The sequence below is a fragment of the Gymnodraco acuticeps genome, unplaced genomic scaffold, assembly GCF_902827175.1.
Source record: "Gymnodraco acuticeps unplaced genomic scaffold, fGymAcu1.1, whole genome shotgun sequence".
In the NCBI taxonomy this organism is placed as follows: domain Eukaryota; kingdom Metazoa; phylum Chordata; class Actinopteri; order Perciformes; family Bathydraconidae; genus Gymnodraco; species Gymnodraco acuticeps.
The window spans coordinates 1,952,749-1,972,680 of record NW_022990699.1 but is presented as its reverse complement, the minus strand read 5'-3'; the positions used below and the strand labels follow the sequence as shown (position 1 = coordinate 1,972,680).

Genomic DNA, 19,932 nt, shown 5'->3' with positions numbered 1-19,932 from the left:
AGCAGGCAAGGATGGAAGGAAACAAACAAAGAGAGTAAAGGAGGAAGGAAAGAAAACAGAAAAAACATGACAGAAAAACCCAAGATTCTGAATGAGAGCTAGATTCCATGAAGGAACTTTATACCGACTAATGACAGGAAGGGTGGCTTTGACAAGAGTGCCTGGCAACAAGGGGAGTGTTTACCTGTGATGAAGGGCAGAAAGATAAGGAGACTGAGAGGTCGATGTATTACAGGTAGATAACGTGAGGGAGGTAAAGTTCAGGAGGTATAGAGTGTCACCCTAAGGACCAGGAGATAGTGAGGGGGGGCAGAGGGGCAGGAACTCAATCCCAAAGCCAAGACATCAGCTGAAGATAAAAACCGTCCTCACCTGAACGCACAAGAGCGTGGTGAAGCACTGAGGAAAACTGCTGGAGGAAGTACTAGGACAGAGAGGAGAACATAGATGCATATACCATTTATTTTTCCTTAAATCACTTCAATTATTCTCGTTTTTGTTTTATTACCTGGAACCAAGAAAATACTTCCACTTTTATCAAGAGGGCAGGATTTTAAAAAAAATAATTTGATTTTACAAAATCTATTAACAAGACCTTTTTTGGAATTATAGTACATAAACTTATTATTATTATTATTATATGTACAGCACTTTGGCTCGACCAAAAATCGTTTATAAATGTGCTATATAAATAAAACTTGATTTGATAAACACCAAAAAACAAAAGCAAGAGCAGAAGAAAGAAGAGCAGGGTAGAGGCAAGAGAGTGTGTGAGGGAGGGGGAGGGTGAGCGAGGTAGAGAGAGAGAGAGTGTGTGTGTGTGTGAGCCTGTGACACCGAGATGTTCATGATCATTCGTGAGTCGTCGTCCGCCGGAGGAGGCGGTGCAGGAATGAGCGTGCCGCACGAGAGGAGTGCAAAACAGGTGCGTTAATATGGGTGTTAGGAAGTGTATAATAGTGTGTTTTAGTGTATGTTTATAAGATTGCACTTGTAAATTTACAAGTGCAATGTTATAAACAAATGAAGTGATGCTTTTCTGTGTACAAATCTGCATCACAATACATATACTTTTACTAAATCTTGCATGCATTTATGATAGTCTTCCTTCTAAACTCAATCTCCAACATATGGTAACTTAAACATATTGAAGTGTAATTGATGTAACTGATAAATAACTGTTTTCTAGTCCAAAACACAAAGCTCTATTTTTGTTGGAGAAAATTCTCCCGTGTCTGACCCTATAAAATGTAATTTAATTATTTCAAAGAGCATTTATTGAAAAGTACGCATGTTGGTTTGAACCTGATAGAAAAACAGTGCAGCGTTGTTGTTTTTTGTGCAATTTCCTAGGTTATTAAAGCAACGTTTATTTATATATTTAATTTCTAAAGCAAAGTGCTTTCCAATAAAAGACAATAGGACAAATTAAGTGTTTGTATCAAGAGATTGGAACTTCTATATCTCACTATATTTTGCATCTATGCACACTACAAATATGTAAATGCGAGTGCATCAGTAATGATGTAAACATGACGTTTGTGAGTTAGGACACAGATGTATGCTCTCCCCTCAGGTGCAGGCCTCCATCAAGAAGAAAATGGAGAAGCAGAAGAGGCGATCAAGCGCGGCAGGTGCGGCTGGAGACATTCAGACGGCTCCACCTCCTCGCCACCAGAAAACTAGCTTCCCCACCGCGGCGGCTGCTGAGGACAGCGAGACGCAAGACGAGGAGCTGGACGAGCTGATGGAGGGGCCACAGGGCCGGGGGGGGGAGAGAGAGGAGGAGGGGGAGCCTGTGGACCTGCTGCCCATCGTGGACTCTGTGTTCGGGCAGGTAGGAGCCATCGCCTGCCGTCAGTGTGTGTGTGACTCATCAGTTCACCTGTTTGTGAGCATGTGTGTGTTTCATGTAAAGCATCAATTCAAATGTATACCCTAGCTGTGGTTCCGTTTTTGTAAATAGCAGACTTAAGTCACACCGCTGACCTCTTTGATCTGACATGGCAAAAGAGCAAAAAGCTGTGACACCAACATTAACTATTTGCCTTCTCGTTTAACTCTAAATCCCGAAATGGAGGGGGTCAGAAAAGCCAGAGGGCTAAAGCTAAGGATGGACATGGCGTGTGCATGGGATTTAAACTCGTTTTGCTTTGGGAAACATTATGAAAGAGTGATCCGTAACAGATACGGCCATAGTCAGCCAGAGATCTGATGAACACCCTATCTCAGTATCACATCCCTTCACTCACATTGTAAGCAGCGACACACGACACTGCAGGAAAGGCCACGCCGTAATAGCATCTGTCACCCCACGTTCAGAAATGTAGGATCATGGTGTGAGAAAGTGGTGGGTTTGTATGTGTGTGTATTAAAATAAAATCAAGAAGGGATTAAACCCAAGTTAAAAGCCTCATCTTGCTCTCTGTGTCTGATCTAAGCTTCTGAGTCACTCCATGAATCCACCTGATCATGTCAGCAAACTCTGAAGTGGATGATGATGAGTCTGGCTGAGTTTAGAAACAGGAAATCGATATAAAAAGAAGGAATAAAACGTGATGTCAGTGGTGATGCAAGTGAGCCAAAACTAGAGAGACAAGCTGAGTGAGTGGGAGAGAGGAGACAGTTGGCAACGTCTGAAGAGAAGAAGCAATTTATATTCTCCTCGTCTCAGTGTCTCTGGGCCCCTCACTCTGAACCCTGCATGACGAGACCTGCAGGCCTTCAGACCGACCCCACACACACACACACACACACACACACACACACACACACACACACACACACACACACACACACACACACACACACACACACACACACACACACACACCACACACACACACACACACACACACAGCACACACACACACACCACACACACACACACACACACACACACACACACACACACACACACACACACACACACACACACACACACACACACACACACACACACACACACACACACACACACACACACACACACACACACACACACACACACACACACACACACACACACACCACACACACACACACACACACACACACACACACACACACACACACACACACACACACACACACACACACACACACACACACACACACACACACACACACACACACACACACACACACACACACACACACAGAAGAAAGGACAGAGTCAAATGACCTGAGTACTGCATATCCCAGACACACACGTCATGGTTTGTGGAAGAAATGTGTGTGTCGCAAAAGACAAACCAGGTAACATAAATAAGCAAATAAGCTTGTGTGTATCTCAATGCGTGATTAACTGGAACCATCAGTTAGTGAGAATAGTAATGAATCAGGCTTAATGGCATTGGTGGAGTCTCAGGTTATTGAGCAAGCCGTGTCAGTTTGTTAAATCAAGAAGTAACTCACTGAGAGACACATTTACTTTGGTTGATTAAAGTTGTTTTGTGTAGTTAGATGAACTAATTGAACTCATAAATACAGTCAGTCATAAATAGCTGTTCTTTCAAGGATATGATCAGATAGATTGATGGTTAATGAAGTACTTTAGTTTGTAGTTGGACTAAAACTCACAGTAAAAGACTGGTTAATAATTTAAATAATTACGGCTGAACGATTTGTAAAAAATAATGTAATTGCACTTATACTGACTGAAGTGGAAATGGCTTTAGAAGTTAGAATTTTGGAGCGGGGTGATCAATTTTGCATCATTATTTTTATTTTCATTGAAAAGTATATTAAAAATAATAATGTTGTCAATATTAATAATCTTTTGCAAGAAAATCTGAAAAGTCAGTAAAGTATGATTTGCAGGCCGTGACATCTCTGCAGCCCAAAAACACTCAATTCTGAACATTATTTAGACACATAAATTGTCCATTCTCAAATGTATTGCGCCTCCTGGGGTTTGCATATTGCACTAGTCCATATTGTTTAGCCCTTATACACTTCTAAAGTCACAGTCGAAATTCATATAAACACTTTTATATTAGACATTAATACTCTGCGGCTTGTACGCAAGCACAAGACACAGAATGCAACAGGCTCTGAGAATTGTCCTTTTGATCTCTAACATAAGGATCAGATTATTTGAAAAATACCCCTGTTTTCCAACCATATAATTCACAATTATAGTTTTTTCAATCCAAACGATCCGTTTCCACTTAAGAACCTTTTCCGGGAAAGGTTTTTATTAACAGTAGTAGTCATTACTCTTAAGCTGCATTCACTGCGAGGTTATGTTAAAAAAAGAGTTGGTATTATTACTGACTTTTCACTGCAGCAGCTGTCAGATAAAAGTCAGCTTAGAGACCTGACTGTCCTAAAGGGATCTCTAGTGGTGACAGCTGATGATTTAAACTAAATATTTAGCAAACAGAAATAGATGCAGCTATTATGTTTCATTCTAAAGACTCTTAATCCCAAAACATTTATTGACAAATCCATTTAAATCCATTCAGACCACACATCCTTTCATCTGTGACGAAAAATATCAATTTTTAAATAATGTGTGTGCTTGACTAAAATCTCCTTCAGAGAGTATGTTGAAAACACGTGAGAGAGTGCAAGGCTTTTTACATTAACATCACCAAAACTGTAAAATGTACATGTATTTGTACAACTGAGTAGTTGGGCGCAAAAGTACTGAATTGGTTTAGCCATCTAAAACTTGATATAGTATTGAAAAGTGTTTTTTATGAAAACACTTTCATATCATCAACAATAATGATTTTCAGACAGATGCTTTTCGAGCTCCTCTGACCACTTAGCCCATGCAATGACCTCAACGTGTGATTTTAATGTAGCTGTTCTTATTTTCCACAACTTGGCACGACTCGATTTGGGAGTGCATGTAAGAGATCAGGAAGAGCTAAAAACACTTTGACTTTCAGCAGCTGCATTCTGCCAAATGTGAGAGACACTGCCACCCATAAGCTGTCATACGCTGAGGCTTTACAGCGCTTTGGGTTTAAAAGTTGAGCGTGATTTGAAGTTCTAATTCTTCATGGAAAACACTTAAAGATCACAGCTGTTTAGGAATTTAAAAAATACCTTTTTTAAACTTTGACATTACATTTTAAGTATGCTCAATTAATCAAAAATAACAAAGATAATAAATCCCCTATTTTCTAGTTTTTAAATATACTGTATATAGCCATAAACATCTTGTGGCATTGATATTGAATATGATATGTATTTTATCTGATTTATTCAATTCTATTTAAGAAATCTTGATAATATGTTTTTGCTTTCACTTAAAAAGGTTAAAAAACTTCTTTCAATCAATGAAGAAGTCCAGCTTCAGCTTCGGTAGCTTTTACTCAACCCCATACTCTTTTTTCAGTTTCTCATGTTCTGTCTCTTTGCTGTATCTGTTCCCTTTTCTCTTTTCATCACCTCATTATCTTCTTTAATCTCAAATGGAACGAAATAATCCCTCTCCATTTACTTCCTCTTAATTCTCCCCCTGAAACTCCTCACACTGTAGATGAAGTAATTTGAAAGCTGGCGAGAGAGCAAGTGAGAGAGGGGAGGGGGGCAACTGAAAAATAAAGACAGTGAGAGGAGATTAAAGCACTGATCAGCGGGAAGAGATGCTGCGCGGAGTAACACGAGTGAGCCTCTGTCAGTAGAGAGCTCAGTGACGCTGGGTTCGGTTTTTCTTTTCTTTGGTGACATCGGTTCACTTCAGATTGTTTAGAGATGGGTTATTTCTTCATCACTGTGGTATCAGATTCATAACCAACATGGGAAACCCAGAGAAGTGTTCACCAGAGGTCAAACAAGAGCTGGATCTCTGAGGAGTCCAAAGAGAGGAGAGCAGAGAAAGAAGAAATAAACTCATCAAATCAGTGAGAAGTGAGAGAGGAGGGAACATTTGATCCAGGTTGGGTAATGGGAAACTGCACCAAACGGGAAGACAAAATGAAAAAGGTAAGAGCACTTTGTCTCTTACTAATTTATGCTTTTACTATTAAGCACCTTTGTAAATTAAGTTATGAGATTGACTAAAAACCTCTCAACAACTCTGAGGAACTAAGTTCATTCTTGTTATTTGGGGGAAAAGCAAAACAAAGTATAGGTCAAAAGACCACATTTTTCAAACAGTGAAAAATATTTGTTGAAATTGCTGCACTGCTTAACATGTGATGGAGGTTGCGAGAAAAATGCTTAAAAAGATATCCATTAGGTAAAGGTAAATGTACAGCCAATATAAACACTGATTAAGTTCTTAATGCTGCAGTACTGAGACAAGATGTCACTCATTAGACCAGACGGCAGATCTATCTCAGAAAGTGTCAGCAGGACAAACAGATAAAGCAGATGTGGAGATCGGAACAGCTTTTCACAGCAAGAATAGCCACGGATGTGAGAGGATTTTCTTTAGATAATAAGCAGTTTATGTAATCTAGATTTACTGTGCGTGACAACAGTGGGTCTTTCTCCTTGAAATGATTATGTTGTATGTGAAAGTGTTTTTAAGGTTGAATAACAGCTTGTGTGCCTCCAAAGGGGGGAATGGATGGGCCCCTCATGGGTAAAGTTGGGGGAGTGGGCTTGGAGGAAGAGGAGGATGAGGATGTGGAGGATAATCCGTACAAAGATCCCTTCTGCAACAGATCGCACAACATCGTGGGGCCGGCCTGCATCTTCCTTAAACAGGGCTTTTCACAGACATTCGTATGTAACAAAGCAACGTGTGCACACTGTTGTCCTCACAGAATCCCCCCCCCCCGTGCCACTTCTTTCCGCTCGTGTTGGTTCATTTCCATCCTCTCATCGTGGTTAACCCTGCTGTGTCATCCCATCACTGCTGTGGGTCAGACGGGCCTGCCAATTTAGAGGGTCGATCGTTCACTTCCATGGAAACGTATTGACCGGCTGTGTGCAGCTTACTCTCAAATGTAATGAAGCAAAGGATGAAGAGGGGGTGAAGGCTGCATTTCAAACCACACAAAGTGTGCATCTGCCCCTTAACACTTCTGGTTGACCGCATGGCAATTTGCTTGTTCTAATTTGTAATACAAGGCACAACATAAACTGAAATGATAAAGAACCTTGAGGTGGCTCCTGTACTGTTCTTACCCCCTAAAGACCCAGTTTTGCAGAGTGACAACAATTCATTTGATTTTCCTAAATAAATATATGTCTAATGCACAATATATAATTTCCGACCAGGGCCTCTCAATCAAACAAAAGACGGTTGGTGGTACATAAAGTAGTGGGATCGTGGGAGTCTTCACCACTAAAGTCATCATTTGAGTCAGCTTCTCTCGATTAGGATTTCTTTATCGATCTAAGTTTTGAATCGGCTGAATAGTTTGCAAAGGTGTCCTCTAATCCAAAACAAAGAGACCAGGGAAATATAACCAGTAAAAACACTAAATAAAGTGCTTTCATGTTGAAAATGTGTGTTTCTCTGATGCTATTAAGTGGACACAAAGGCAACTTGTTTCTCTTTAAACTTCAAATAGTCAAACAAACATGCGGTTAGAATATGGTTATATATGGTATATATCTGATGTATCATAAAGATAATGTCTTAAAACTGGGTAAAAAGTACATTTATGATTATGATTTATGGCTTCTGGCAGACAACCAGACATTTATGCATGCACTAAGGAGATACTTCGTCATTATGGCCAAAATAAATGGACCATTACCTTGATTCAAATTATGGATTCATCTAGGTTGGACTAAAAGGACATTTAACCTTTTACTGTTTGAAATTGAATTAGTACAAACTAACTGATATTTTTGCACACTTTGCAAACGTTGGTAGTATTGTCACAGCAACGGAAACAATTATTAGATGTTAAGTCTACAGTAGGGGAACTCATTTACACTAAACCTTGCTGCTACGTTTCCAAAATAACTGTCCAAATGATAAACTCTGTTTTTCCATCTAGCATAGAGAGAAAGCAACTGGAAAAACAAACCCCAAGATAAAAGGAGGAGTGCAACAACTTTAGTATTATGGGATTTCTCCTATCTTTTCTTTTTGTATGAATATGGATTTTTACTAAAGTTTTTGTTGGTGTCCCATTGTGAAGACCATACTCATATTGATACATGTAATGTGTTGCACTAAGAAATGAGGCAGAAGGAATCCAAAGCAAGGGAAATTAAGTCATAGTTGTATATGCCCCATATTGTTTTTCATCCAAAGCCCTAAGCCTTATGTTCTCTATATATACACAGGGCTTTTGTGAGCTTGAGTGCTATGTGCAAGAGAGGATCTATATGTCTACTTATACAAGTCCTAACAGTGGAAATGTGTCAAAGGTACAATTTAACCTCCTACATCTCATGATCTCCAGATGTTTGTTTTCCGGTCAACTTTCAAAAACAATCATGAATTGTTGTCATATATATAATAGTGCCTAATCCATATAGATTAAGAGTTTGTTTTTCATTTGGATATGCACTGGTTTTGTATATTCAATGCAATTCAATTACTGAGCAACTAAAGCACATAACATAAATGATTACATTTGTAAATTACGTTGAGGTATAAAATCCTGACTATAATTCATGGGCTTAGATTTATAGCAAATGGACAGTTTATCACATTTCAAATTCCATGAATCATTTCTTTCATTTTCAGCTGTTTGTGTATCTTTCCTCTCAAGTGGTTGTCTGGGTGTTTGAATCCGCCTGTGTTTATATTTGTTTATTATGCCAAATAAATGTATAAAGTACTTTCTTCATGAACAGAATGAGGTGAGACGCTAACGTCTTTCTTCCTCCTGCAGGACAGAGAGCTGAGACCAGAGGAGATTGACGGTGAGTGATTTCTCTGCAGCAAACCTCAGTGTGTTTCTGCTCTACATTATATAATAAACATGTTCTATCTTTCTTTCTTTTTTTTTTATCAGAACTGCGCGAGGCCTTTGTGGAGTTTGATAGGAACAAAAAAGGCTACATCAGTCACAATGACCTGGGGGAGTGTATGAGGACGATGGGATACATGCCTACAGAGATGGAGCTCATCGAACTGAGTCAGCAGATTTGTGAGTAGTACTATGAAAAGGGAATTAATAAGATTGAATTAATACTGATCCATTATTCATATCTCTCATCGATCCAATTCTTGTTTAATTCCCTAATCAATTAATGATAACGTGTTGGGGGGATGTTAATGCAATTGATTACCAATCATTTCTCATGCTCTATACTGTTGTAATTTATTAGAGACACATGACTATGAGAGTCGATGGTCAGAATAGATAGCAGAGGATGATGTGGCGCCTGTGTGTTGCAGGTGGAGGTAAGGTGGACTTCGAGGACTTTGTGGAGCTGATGGGACCCAAGATGCTGGCAGAGACAGCAGACATGATCGGAATCAAGGAACTACGTGATGCATTCAAAGAGGTCAAGATATACTGTTACTTAAAGTTGTTAATCTACAGACATTCAACTGCAAAAAGTGATGAGATAAAGCTATTATTGGTGGGGTTACTACCTGTGCCTATGATAAGCCAAAACGTCTTCTGGACAACCTTTATATTGGAACAGGTTGGGAGATATTGTTCTGGCTTTTGACAGGGGTATAACAAAATACAGTTTATGTTCTTTGAAAAAGTTATCTTGATAAATTGTTCATATACTGTAGCTTCCCCCCAAAGCGGGTATAGTGGGCATAGTTGCAGGCAACTAAAGCAAACTAGTGTATTTCCCAATCTATTCAGTTTGATACTATAAATTGAAGATATTCAGGAGTCATCCTTAGCATCTATCTCTCTGTGTCCAGTTTGACTCTAATGGTGACGGTCAGATCAGTTTGAATGAGCTCCGTGAAGCTATGAAGAAGCTGATGGGAGAACAAGTGACAAACAGAGAGATCAACGAGATCCTCCGTGACGCCGACCTCAACGGAGACGGCCTGGTGGACTTTGAGGGTAAAATACTTTCTTTTTGCATTTGTGGGATATTTTTGGCAACTACATTAATCCTAATCTTTATCCCACTCACCCCTTTCTCTTATTCTTTCAGAATTTGTGCGAATGATGTCCCGCTGAGCAGAATGCCCACATGTCACACAATGTACAGCCAGACATTGTGCAACTGCTGCATCTGCTTGTAAGACTGCACACACAAAATTGTATTTTTGTATTAAACAAATAAGAATACAAAAAGGCTTTGACTGCACGAATAGTATCCAGAGTAGAAATCATATGACTATCCACTTCTGAACACTAGGTGCAATACAAAGATAAAGCACTTTAATAGCGTAAAACATATCAAGCGCTTTGATGCCCCTTTCACACCAGCGCTTTTTCAGCTCCGGCTCGGAGCTGGAGCCTGAAAAGCGCCGGTTTTTCCTGTTCACACCGGAGCGGCGCCGGCTCTTAGCTCCGGAATCTGGTTCACTTCCAGCTCCAAAAAATTGTCGGTCTAGAGCAGTGGTTCCCAAACTTTTTGTGCCCAAGGCACACCAAAGGACAAGTAAAAATCTCAAGGCACACCTATTGTGCAAAATAGCCCTTATAACACGTGTTATCATTCATATCATGTAAAATATCTGTAAATGTGCATAATTATTTACTAATGCCAAATAAAATGTGACAAAGACCACTATATTACGAAATATTTCAGAAATTAATTTGAAATTTTATCAAATTAGGCTTCATCAAAGCAGCAACACACATTTAAACCAGACAGGTCACAAAATAAAAAATGAGGCAAAGGAAACTCAGCAGAAATTCAGCACAGAGAACTGTCAATGCAAGGAAGCTGCATTGTCCATGGTCCTGAACTACAAATTATAAATTATAAATTATAAATGTATTACTTAAAAAAAAGTAATATATTACACTACTTCGTTACTATCTACATAAAGTAACTCGTTACTTTACTCGCCGAGCACGTACGAACTGCGCATGCGTGAGTGGCAATAACTTTCCTTACCAGCAGGCAGCGGTAGTGTGTATTTGTCATTCAAAACAGGCAACAACCGGAAGACAGAGAAGAAGAACAGACTACGTGATGTAAACAAACAACAAATAGCGTGTGCGGTAGCTTCACCTTAGCATGTGTTCTTTGCAGGTGCTTGTTGAGGTTTGACGTGGTGTTTACAGCAGTGGATAACAGCTTCTGGCCTGGACACAGTTTGCACCTCACCGTCACATTCCTGTCTATTCTTCGGACGAACTCAAAGTAATGGGCATACCTTCACCCCTCGAGAGTTATCGCTGACTCAGCCATGTTTATGCAGCACTGCACGTGGACATGTGGACGCGCAAGTCGCGCAGATTACGTACATATAAACCTACAAAGTACTGATAGTAAATTAAAAAATAATTATTTTTGTGTAGTTGTATATTGCAATAATAACGTATGGTTGCACAAAATCCCACGGCACACCCGGACTTGCCTCACGGCACACCGTTTGGGAACCACTGGTCTCGAGGCAAGAGCTTTGGAGCTAAGAGGTGGCGTCGCTTACGTCTCTCTTACGTCGAGGCGTGCAGGAAACTAAACCCTCCTCCCCTGAACATGGGTCGACTGTCATGCCTGCCTCCAAGCAGTAGTGCTTATAAACACACTTTATAAAGTCAGGCAACACTAACCAGGCTTCGTGTGATTCTGTTTATTTGTACCTTACTTTGACCATCCGTTCACTGTTATTGATCATTGTGGAGAGAGAAAACGTGTTGTTTTGTATTATAGCAGCTATCGGATGGAATCAATACATGGGCTGCACAGGTTGTCGTGTCCGACTATCACAAATAGAATCATAATTAAAATACGCCGGTAAAATGTGCCTGTAGAAAACGGATTATGCCACAATAGGATAGCAATAGCAAGTAGTCAGTTTAGCTTCGGTTGCTATGCTAACATCACCCATTTTATACCAGAGAAACTTTCATAACAGCGTTGTGATAGCAAACAGCGTCAATTCAGACTGACACACATTCACTTAGGCTAAGGGGAACTGGGGATATGTATCAGCTGCTTGTGTGAGTCGGACAGTGAATACTTTAGAGCGGCCGCAGCAGTGTGAGCTAACCGGGAGCTAACGGAGGATAATAAACTCCCGTGGAAGAGCAGCCAACACTGCAGCGGTCGGTAAATGCTGCAGAAACACATTAATAAACAATGAACCACGGCACTCTGGAGCCAAGTATAAGGTTGGAGAAGTCGTTATTCAATTTAATCTGGCTTCGTGTGATTAAAAGCAACACGATCATCGACCCGACGCAGTTGTTGTTGTGAGCGCCGTAACGCCGTTGGGGAGCAAATCAGCGATGTAAACGATGACGTCATGACGCAGCAGCGGCAGCACCAGTCGGGTGCTGGGCGGTGTGAACAGAGCGGGAGCAGAAAAGGGAAACCGGAGCTGAACCAGAAAAGCTCTAGCTCGGAGCTAGAAAGGGAAAAGCGCTGGTGTGAAAGCCGCATCAGACAACATTTATGACTCTGTGTTTTTTAGCTGTTTTTTTATATATCAATGTTTGAGCTTTAAGTGTAAAAAAAAAGTGTTTGGTAAAATGGAAAAATCATTTTTAAAATAAAGGAATGTACATGAAGTTTATGGCAAATGATTTTGACAAGGTAAACATGAAGGATGTGGCATACAATCACATCATGAAATAACCAGTCTATTAATATGGAGCTTTAAACATGGACTGCGTGTACAGTGTCAATTACGTAAAAGGTTTAAATTAATGGTGACTCGGCAAGGGGGGGCATTGTTTAAAAGGGTATTCAACAAGAAATTGCACTGCATGTGCTGAGGTCAACATAAAGTGTAGGAAAGAATTAAGCCGAATGTGCACCTTTAATATCTCATAGCATGCAGATCTCATTGTGCCAACAACCTCGCTTGAATTAACCAGAAAAGAGGACAACACAATCACATTTAAATGAAAAACACAAAATAACTGCTAATAACAAGCAATATAAGGCTACATTAATAAAATAACCTGACACTTCTTACAAAATCAACAGTTAAACAACACAAAAGCAGACATATTTTAAACAATACAACATCCACTGCAGGTGTAGCAACACATAAAGATAAAGAGATCTGCAAAGTGTAAGTTATACACCTGTTGGGCTGCATGGTCACACTAAGTTAACACATCCTATAAAACCACCTGCACCAGTGTGTTGTTTGTACTCACCTATCTGGACGGTTTTTCTGTGAGCCTTGTCCACTGTCCTCCAATCTGCTCCAGACTTCTGTTATTCTGTCTGTCCCACTGTACTCAACGTGAGTAAACATTATACGATTACTGAGGTTATGTAGGGATTAAAAGTCACAAACAGCTGAATGGTCTCATAAACTTTACAAATGCCACCACTGGAGGATCCACCAAGACCATTACATTATTAGCATTTAGTATGCACCTGGTCACCATCATTGCGGGTGTGTTTGACTTGAGTCTCCTCTTCTTCTACTAAAAGGTAGCTAGGGTAAGTAAGAATCATAGGTAAGAATCATAGACTGCAAAAATGGAGAAACCAGCTCGAGTGCGCTAGAATTTGAAAGTACACAACCGAAAAAATCTGCCCCTTCCTTCAGACTTCCTTACAGAGCCCCTCCAAGGCTGACAGGCAGGTAGGCCATCCAATTATCTGCCACGGGCCGGGGCAGATAATTGGTCTAGCTTTTTACAGTGCTACGGCTTTCACAGATTAAATATTTGTATATATTTATTGTCAAAGCATTTAATTTATTCATTGCTATCGGGATGTTAAGAGCATTCCATGGAATATAACAACAAGTGTTTCTGAAGTGAATTACCCTACCTTTAATTTGGGGTTTTCTGAGAGTTGGAATGATTTAAGTTACATTACTGCCTCCTACTGGTTTCACTAGTACATCATTAAATGGTCTGGTTTGCATAAAGAACACACCTAAATGTTTATTTTCTCTTTCTATAAATTATATTTTGGATGAATCTGGACACATTTTGTGATAAACCCGTAGCCACTTCAGACTTCCTGCATACAATCAGCACATGAACCACTATCTTATTTTCTTGACACTGACTTTCACATAAAAGCCATTTGGAGCATTTACTCAATTACTGCATTCTGAGTTGTAGGTGTGTCCTGTTGATATTATAAAGCCATGAGTTACACAATCCAGGAGTTTCAACACCAACATGTTTTTTTTCTGTTCTCCAAACCCGATTAAGCATAACAATAATTCTTAAGACAAATATGAAACTTTTCATGAAATGTGATAACTTAGAAAGGATTCATCTGACATATTTCTGAATGTCATTTACAATTCGTTAAGGGGATCTTTTAGTAATAAGTAACAACAACAACATTTTTTTAAATCAAGATTTTCCTTTTTATTGAAAACTTGGCCAGGATTCTGTACAGCAGAGAGGGTGTGCAATGCACAGGGGCAAGAAGACGGGGGCAGGGGGCTCTAGGGAGTCAGTTTCCCGTGATGCATCATACCCTGAACCGAGAATCAAGTTGGTAAAACAGCAAGGGGAGTCTTGTTCCCTCTCTGGCTTCTAAGAGGACTGTGGAGGGGGAATGAAGTGAGGGACTAAAAAAAGGGAGAAAATGGGGGAAAGCAAAGCTCAGCCCATAGGGGAGAAAGAGAAGAGTAGACAGAGAGGGATGGAGGGTGGTCCATCTTCCACTGGGACAGATCTAGATCCTCACCCTTCCCCTCACTGCATTATCACATCGACTGTTTAAGGTACTGAGGTAAGGCCTCAGACATCTCTCCCCCTTTCCCTCTTCCTCCGCTCTTTCTCTTTCTCCTTCCCTGAGCCTCACTTGCTGGCCATGGTGTAGCAGCCCTGCTGGTGCCACTGCATGTCACGGATACGCCTCACGGACTGGAACTGAGGATGGCGGGCACCGAACTCGTTGAAGTGCCTGAAGTCTCCCTTCTCCAGTAGGTACTGGCTGCCACGGTATCCGGGGAACTGGTATCCCACCCAGCTGGAGAAAACAGAGGAAATATGTCAGCCCCGGATACTGTAGGTACATTTTCTTTCTATCAGTGATAGCTTCAACCACTCACGTTCCACAGCTGACAATGATGCTGCCAACTCTGTCGGTGAAGCCGTAGGAGAACAGGCTGGGAACGTCATCATCCATGATCTCCATCTTGCGGCCCTTGAACTCTCCAACCTCGTACAGGCAGATCTTGTGCTTCTCAGCGTCCTGGAGTAGAGGAAAACAGGGAGAAACACTAGTTTAGCTGGCAGTCGAAAGCAAAAGAGAAACTTGTGAGTAAGAAATCAAGCATGTTTTTTGTACCATTTTGACGGGCCTGAAGGACAGCAGGTAGTCGTTCTTCTGGCAGTTGCTCCAGGAGTCCCAACGGGGGTACTCTCCCTTCTCCAGGATGTACATCTCACCACAGAAGTTCATCTGCTCGAAGCCCACGAAGCTACAGAGGAGACAATATTATGAAGCATCCATGCTGCAAGATGACTGCATATAATTACTAAAAAAAAATCTTCTTTGAGACTTACGGTCCGCACTCAACGCGCACAGAGCGCACACGGTCCATGCCCATCTCACACACATTCATGCACTCGTTGCTGATCTCGATCATGCGACCCTGGAAGTTCTCCTGGTCGAACACGTACATCTAGAAGGGACAGATAAACACAGATGAGTCAGTTATCTGTGATATGATAACCTGAATATATCCTGATATCCCGTGCAAGAGATACCCACCTTGTAGGACATCATTCCCATCTCAGACTTCTTGCTCTGAGCAGCCTTTCCGTCGGTCTGGGAAGAATTCTTGGACTTATCACTGGACATGATTGCTGGGTGGAAAGAGAGAAAAAAATCATAAGAGTGGAAACTTTGATATGACAAATCAATCCTGTTTGCACCAGTGAAAGTGTTTCGAGATAGAGGAAAGACTATAAATGTAACATTTTAAAAAAGGTATTTAAAATAAACTGGATCATTTAATTTAATCTATGCCTTTTCCTTCTGATTTGTATCTCAACACACCTGTTGGTATACAGTATGTGTTTGTACCTTACCTGTGTGTGTGTGTGATTCCTATGAGAAGCCTCACTCGAAGTGTGTGCGGCTCGAAGTGCGCACCTCCTTTATATATGCTGGCGCCCACAGGAGAGGGATTATGGGTAGAGAAACAAACCTGCTGAGGTCAGAGACACGAGACAAAAGAAACCCCACATCATCAGAGAGGGGCGGTCAGAGGGGGCGGGCGGAGGCAGAGGCTGACTGACAGGAGATGTAGCTCAGACTGAGGACCAGTTACTAACAGAACAAATCTGATACAAGTTGATGTTTCTGAAATCAACTTTTAGAGGTAAATCATGCCCCCTAAATCAAATAAGCAGCATTAATTTATATGTCATATATTCTCTAGTCTACATACCAATCTGCTTATTCAATTTATAAAGCAGTATGACACATGAATACAATGACATGAATGTTTAACTGTGGCTAAATGAATCTGCAAATTAAAAGCTTTTTCATGAATGTTTTTGAATGTTTCCAGATAATACCAGTGATTAACTTGTGTGTTACATTATATCTGAATAAAATAGTCCCAATTTTTTGTTGGGTTATTACAGTTATTAAACCTCTCACCTGGAACACCCCCACACAGAGGTTTGAAACCATAATACTCTAAATCTTGGCACGTTTGTTTTAATTTAGAATGGGATAAATGTGACTGCAGGGAAACTTTGAAACAACAGGTTTTTGGGGCGGTGGTGGCGAAGTCGATAGGGACTTGGCTTGGCAACTGGAAGGTCACCAGTTCAAGTCCCGGCAAGACCAAGAGCTACCGAGGTGTCCCTGAGCAAGGCACCGGGCACCGGGCGCCGGGCGCCGTTCAAAATGGCAGCACACTGCTCCTAACACTAGGATGGGTCAAATGCAGAGAAACAATTTCCCCACGAGGGATTAATAAAAGTCCATCTTTGTCATCACAGCACGTTGTTCTCCACTTTTTACATCATTGACATAACCAGATCTCAGATATGTGTGCAAACAGGTGTAGCCTACACCTGCACCCATGAAGGTACACGCACTAAATCGTTTGTTGTAAATTAGACGTTATTGTTTGAACAAATAGCACTGAAATTAACTTTATAGATATCTAGCCTTTCTATTCTCATATAAAGACACACCAGTTATCTTCTTCTGTGTATCACTGCCTCTCTACTCCGCCGTTAATCCCCACATTCTCCACCCCACCCAGGCCCATTGTGCCGGGGCACGGGCTGGACTGCTGACCGGGGTCCGAACATACCGGAGCGCCTTTGTTCCGCAGCCCCAGCAGCACTATGGGATGTGCTGAGCTGGCCTTGGAGCAGGACAACAGCATGCAGCGGACACGCAGCCGACCCGGGGGCGCGCATCACGGCCAGGTCTAACCAGAGCCGTGAACGCGCAACAGCAGGCGCGCTCCCCGACCGTCGGTATAAAACTGAGGCGCCAGGTTCCCGCAAAGCTCTACGCGAGGCAAGCCGTAGGCGTATCACTTTCAAGCTCTTCCAATAAAGTGCCAATCTAGGTAAGGATGCTTTCTGCTATCATACAGCTCAGAGTCAGACAGACAGACAGACAGACAGACAGACAGACAGACAGACAGGTGAACCCCAGGTGCTTCACGCAGACACTGAAAAAAACAAAAGCACTTGCTGAATCACCTGTACAACACCTTCATTTTAATCTGAATTAAGTTTCAGATTTTTTTCTAAATTTAAAAAAGATAGAAAGACAGAAGGTATATTAACCATTGCTGGCCTCCAGATGTTTAAATTCAGATTTTTTTGGGGAGTTGTACCGCTTGAATGTTATACAGAGATTTGTGGTGTGCCTTTAGAAGTGAGAATGTAACACTACAACAAATTGTGCAGAAACAGTGTGGAATATCTCATTGTTAAATCATTTATGCTTTTAAAAAAGTCTTTTTTCTTATTTACATCTCAGGAGTAAAGATGTACAGAACTACAAGATCCCCAATGATGCAGCCCCTGGTCAACTCTGGCATGGGCATGGCTCCTTTCTTCAAGGTAAACACTCACATTTGAGCAAAAATTCTGCTTGATGCTGAAAGCTAAAGGAGGATACCCTTTATACAACTGTATTGCCAACATACTTCTTGTAACTTGATGCCTCTTATCCTCTGTCTCTTTCAGGTGACTGTTTTCGAGCAGGAGCATTTCCAGGGCAAGTGCCTGGAGTTCACCTCTGAGTGCTGCAACGTCCAGGATTGTGGACTGGACAACATCCGCTCCATCAGGGTGGAGAGCGGAGCGTAAGTGTCTCAAACATGTTACACTGTAAACAAATTAGACATAGTATTCTGACAGTACAACATGTTAATGACATATACTCAAGTAAAACTGTTATCCCCATTTGTTTTCTATTGATTAATCATTACAAACAACAAGAGGAGATAAAGAGGAGTCATGTGGATGCTTTAAGCACCAAGAAAATGATGTTGTTGACTATGCAAAGGGACTGAATTGTTGTGTTCTGAATGAAAGAAAGGCTATTTTGGAAATAAAATGCTTTTGAGCTGCATGATTTAATAGAGCAACCCTGGGACATAGTCAGAATTTAATTACACCAGGATCTAAATTAGATGGCTCTTCAGATGGCCATACAGTGAAGTGATGATAACATCTCTCTCTCTCTCTCGATAAGCTGGGTGGGTTTTGAGCACCACGACTTCCAGGGCCAGCAGTTTATCCTGGAGAGGGGAGAGTACCCCCACTGGGATGCTTACAGCGGCTCCCTCTCCTACCACGTGGAGCGTCTGATGTCTCTGCGCCCCATCTTCTGCGCTGTGAGTACATCCTGTCTCTTAGTGTTCAGGTGACATTCAACCTTTACCTGGGGATTCCAAAGTCAAACTTTTTCTCCCCCCCCCCCCGCAGTCCCACCAGAGCAGTCGCATGCTCATCTTTGAGAAGGAGAACTTCATGGGCCGCAGTTCTGAGATCTGTGACGACTACCCCTCTCTGCAGGCCATGGGTTGGATGATGCCCGAGGTTGGCTCCATGCACGTGCAGTGCGGCGCGTAAGTGAACCTGATTGATGGGATGCATTTTATCAGGACATACTCGAAATGCTCCTCCACTTCCAAGGATATTTACACTTGAATATCCATTTCAAATCCGGCTACCAAAATATATTCACAAATAAACCTACACATAGTTTATGTATTAAACACACAAGCTAAATCTCCAAGTGTGTCCTAAATCCCCCCATTTGTCACCACTCCCACTAACTGTTGTTTGTTTCTCCTGCAGCTTTGTGTGCTACCAGCACCCTGGATACAGGGGCCAGCAGTACATCATGGAGTGTGAGAGGCACAGCGGAGACTACCAGCACTGGAAGAACTGGGGGTCCCACTGTCAGACCCCCCAGATCCAGTCCATCAGGCGCATCCAGCACTAAGAGGCAGACTGAGACAGACACCCCTCGACCCCTCTAAACCCCTTCCTCTTTCTTTATCCCCCTCTTCAATCCTTTCCTTCCTCTTGACTTGAGATGCAACAGCCGCCCCCCAACACTACTGATTTACAAATGCTGCCAGTGTGATAAGAGACAATATCACACTGTTAAAGCACAGGGAAACACATGCTCCACATACACACACGCTGACACTCATAGGGTCTTTTTACTTGGTTTAGAGGTTCCTACGCACTCACACACAAACACACACCTGCGCTGTACTCCTTACCTGAGCTGGGCGATGAGTAGAGTGAATCCTCAGCGAGCTTGAACAGAGGGGAGGTGAAGCTCCAACATGAAGACATGATGAGAGAAAGCCCCCACAGGCAGCACCCAGTCTCCTCAGTGCAGCTCAGATGTGTTGTTGTGTGCAGGAGGTTGATTACTAATAAACTCCATTTCACTTCATGTCTTCTTGTTTTATTATAAAAGTGTGAATATGATGAATACAATGTACTCTCTTTGCAGCATGTA

General features: G+C 41.6%; 3 protein-coding genes across 4 annotated transcripts; 2 read left to right on the top strand and 1 right to left on the bottom strand.

Moving 5' to 3' along the window:
• The first annotated feature begins 841 nt into the window (after positions 1–841).
• Positions 842–10,371, top strand: LOC117555715 (calcium-binding protein 2-like). 2 transcript variants are annotated; one of them, XM_034230679.1, is made up of 7 exons: positions 842–925; positions 1,577–1,837; positions 8,766–8,796; positions 8,889–9,023; positions 9,275–9,384; positions 9,764–9,911; positions 10,006–10,371. In XM_034230679.1, exons 1-7 carry the CDS (start codon positions 842–844, stop codon positions 10,029–10,031), a joined length of 795 nt encoding a protein of 264 aa, XP_034086570.1. In that variant the 3' UTR covers positions 10,032–10,371. The 2 variants fall into 2 exon arrangements, with proteins under 2 accessions (XP_034086570.1, XP_034086571.1); XM_034230680.1 differs by having other exon boundaries at positions 882–925; positions 1,551–1,837.
• A 3,925-nt stretch (positions 10,372–14,296) lies between these two features.
• Positions 14,297–16,033, bottom strand: crybb1l1 (crystallin, beta B1, like 1). The gene is made up of 6 exons (XM_034230681.1): positions 15,999–16,033; positions 15,679–15,773; positions 15,471–15,589; positions 15,253–15,385; positions 15,014–15,156; positions 14,297–14,931 (listed from the first exon to the last, which is right to left on the bottom strand). The coding sequence occupies exons 2-6, from the start codon at positions 15,766–15,768 to the stop codon at positions 14,760–14,762; spliced, it is 657 nt and encodes a 218-aa protein (XP_034086572.1). The 5' UTR covers positions 15,769–15,773; positions 15,999–16,033; the 3' UTR covers positions 14,297–14,759.
• A 1,402-nt stretch (positions 16,034–17,435) lies between these two features.
• On the top strand, positions 17,436–19,866 carry cryba1l1 (crystallin, beta A1, like 1). The gene is made up of 6 exons (XM_034230682.1): positions 17,436–17,506; positions 17,926–18,008; positions 18,135–18,253; positions 18,646–18,787; positions 18,879–19,021; positions 19,254–19,866. Exons 2-6 carry the CDS (start codon positions 17,934–17,936, stop codon positions 19,399–19,401), a joined length of 627 nt encoding a protein of 208 aa, XP_034086573.1. The 5' UTR covers positions 17,436–17,506; positions 17,926–17,933; the 3' UTR covers positions 19,402–19,866.
• The last annotated feature ends 66 nt before the right edge of the window (positions 19,867–19,932 follow it).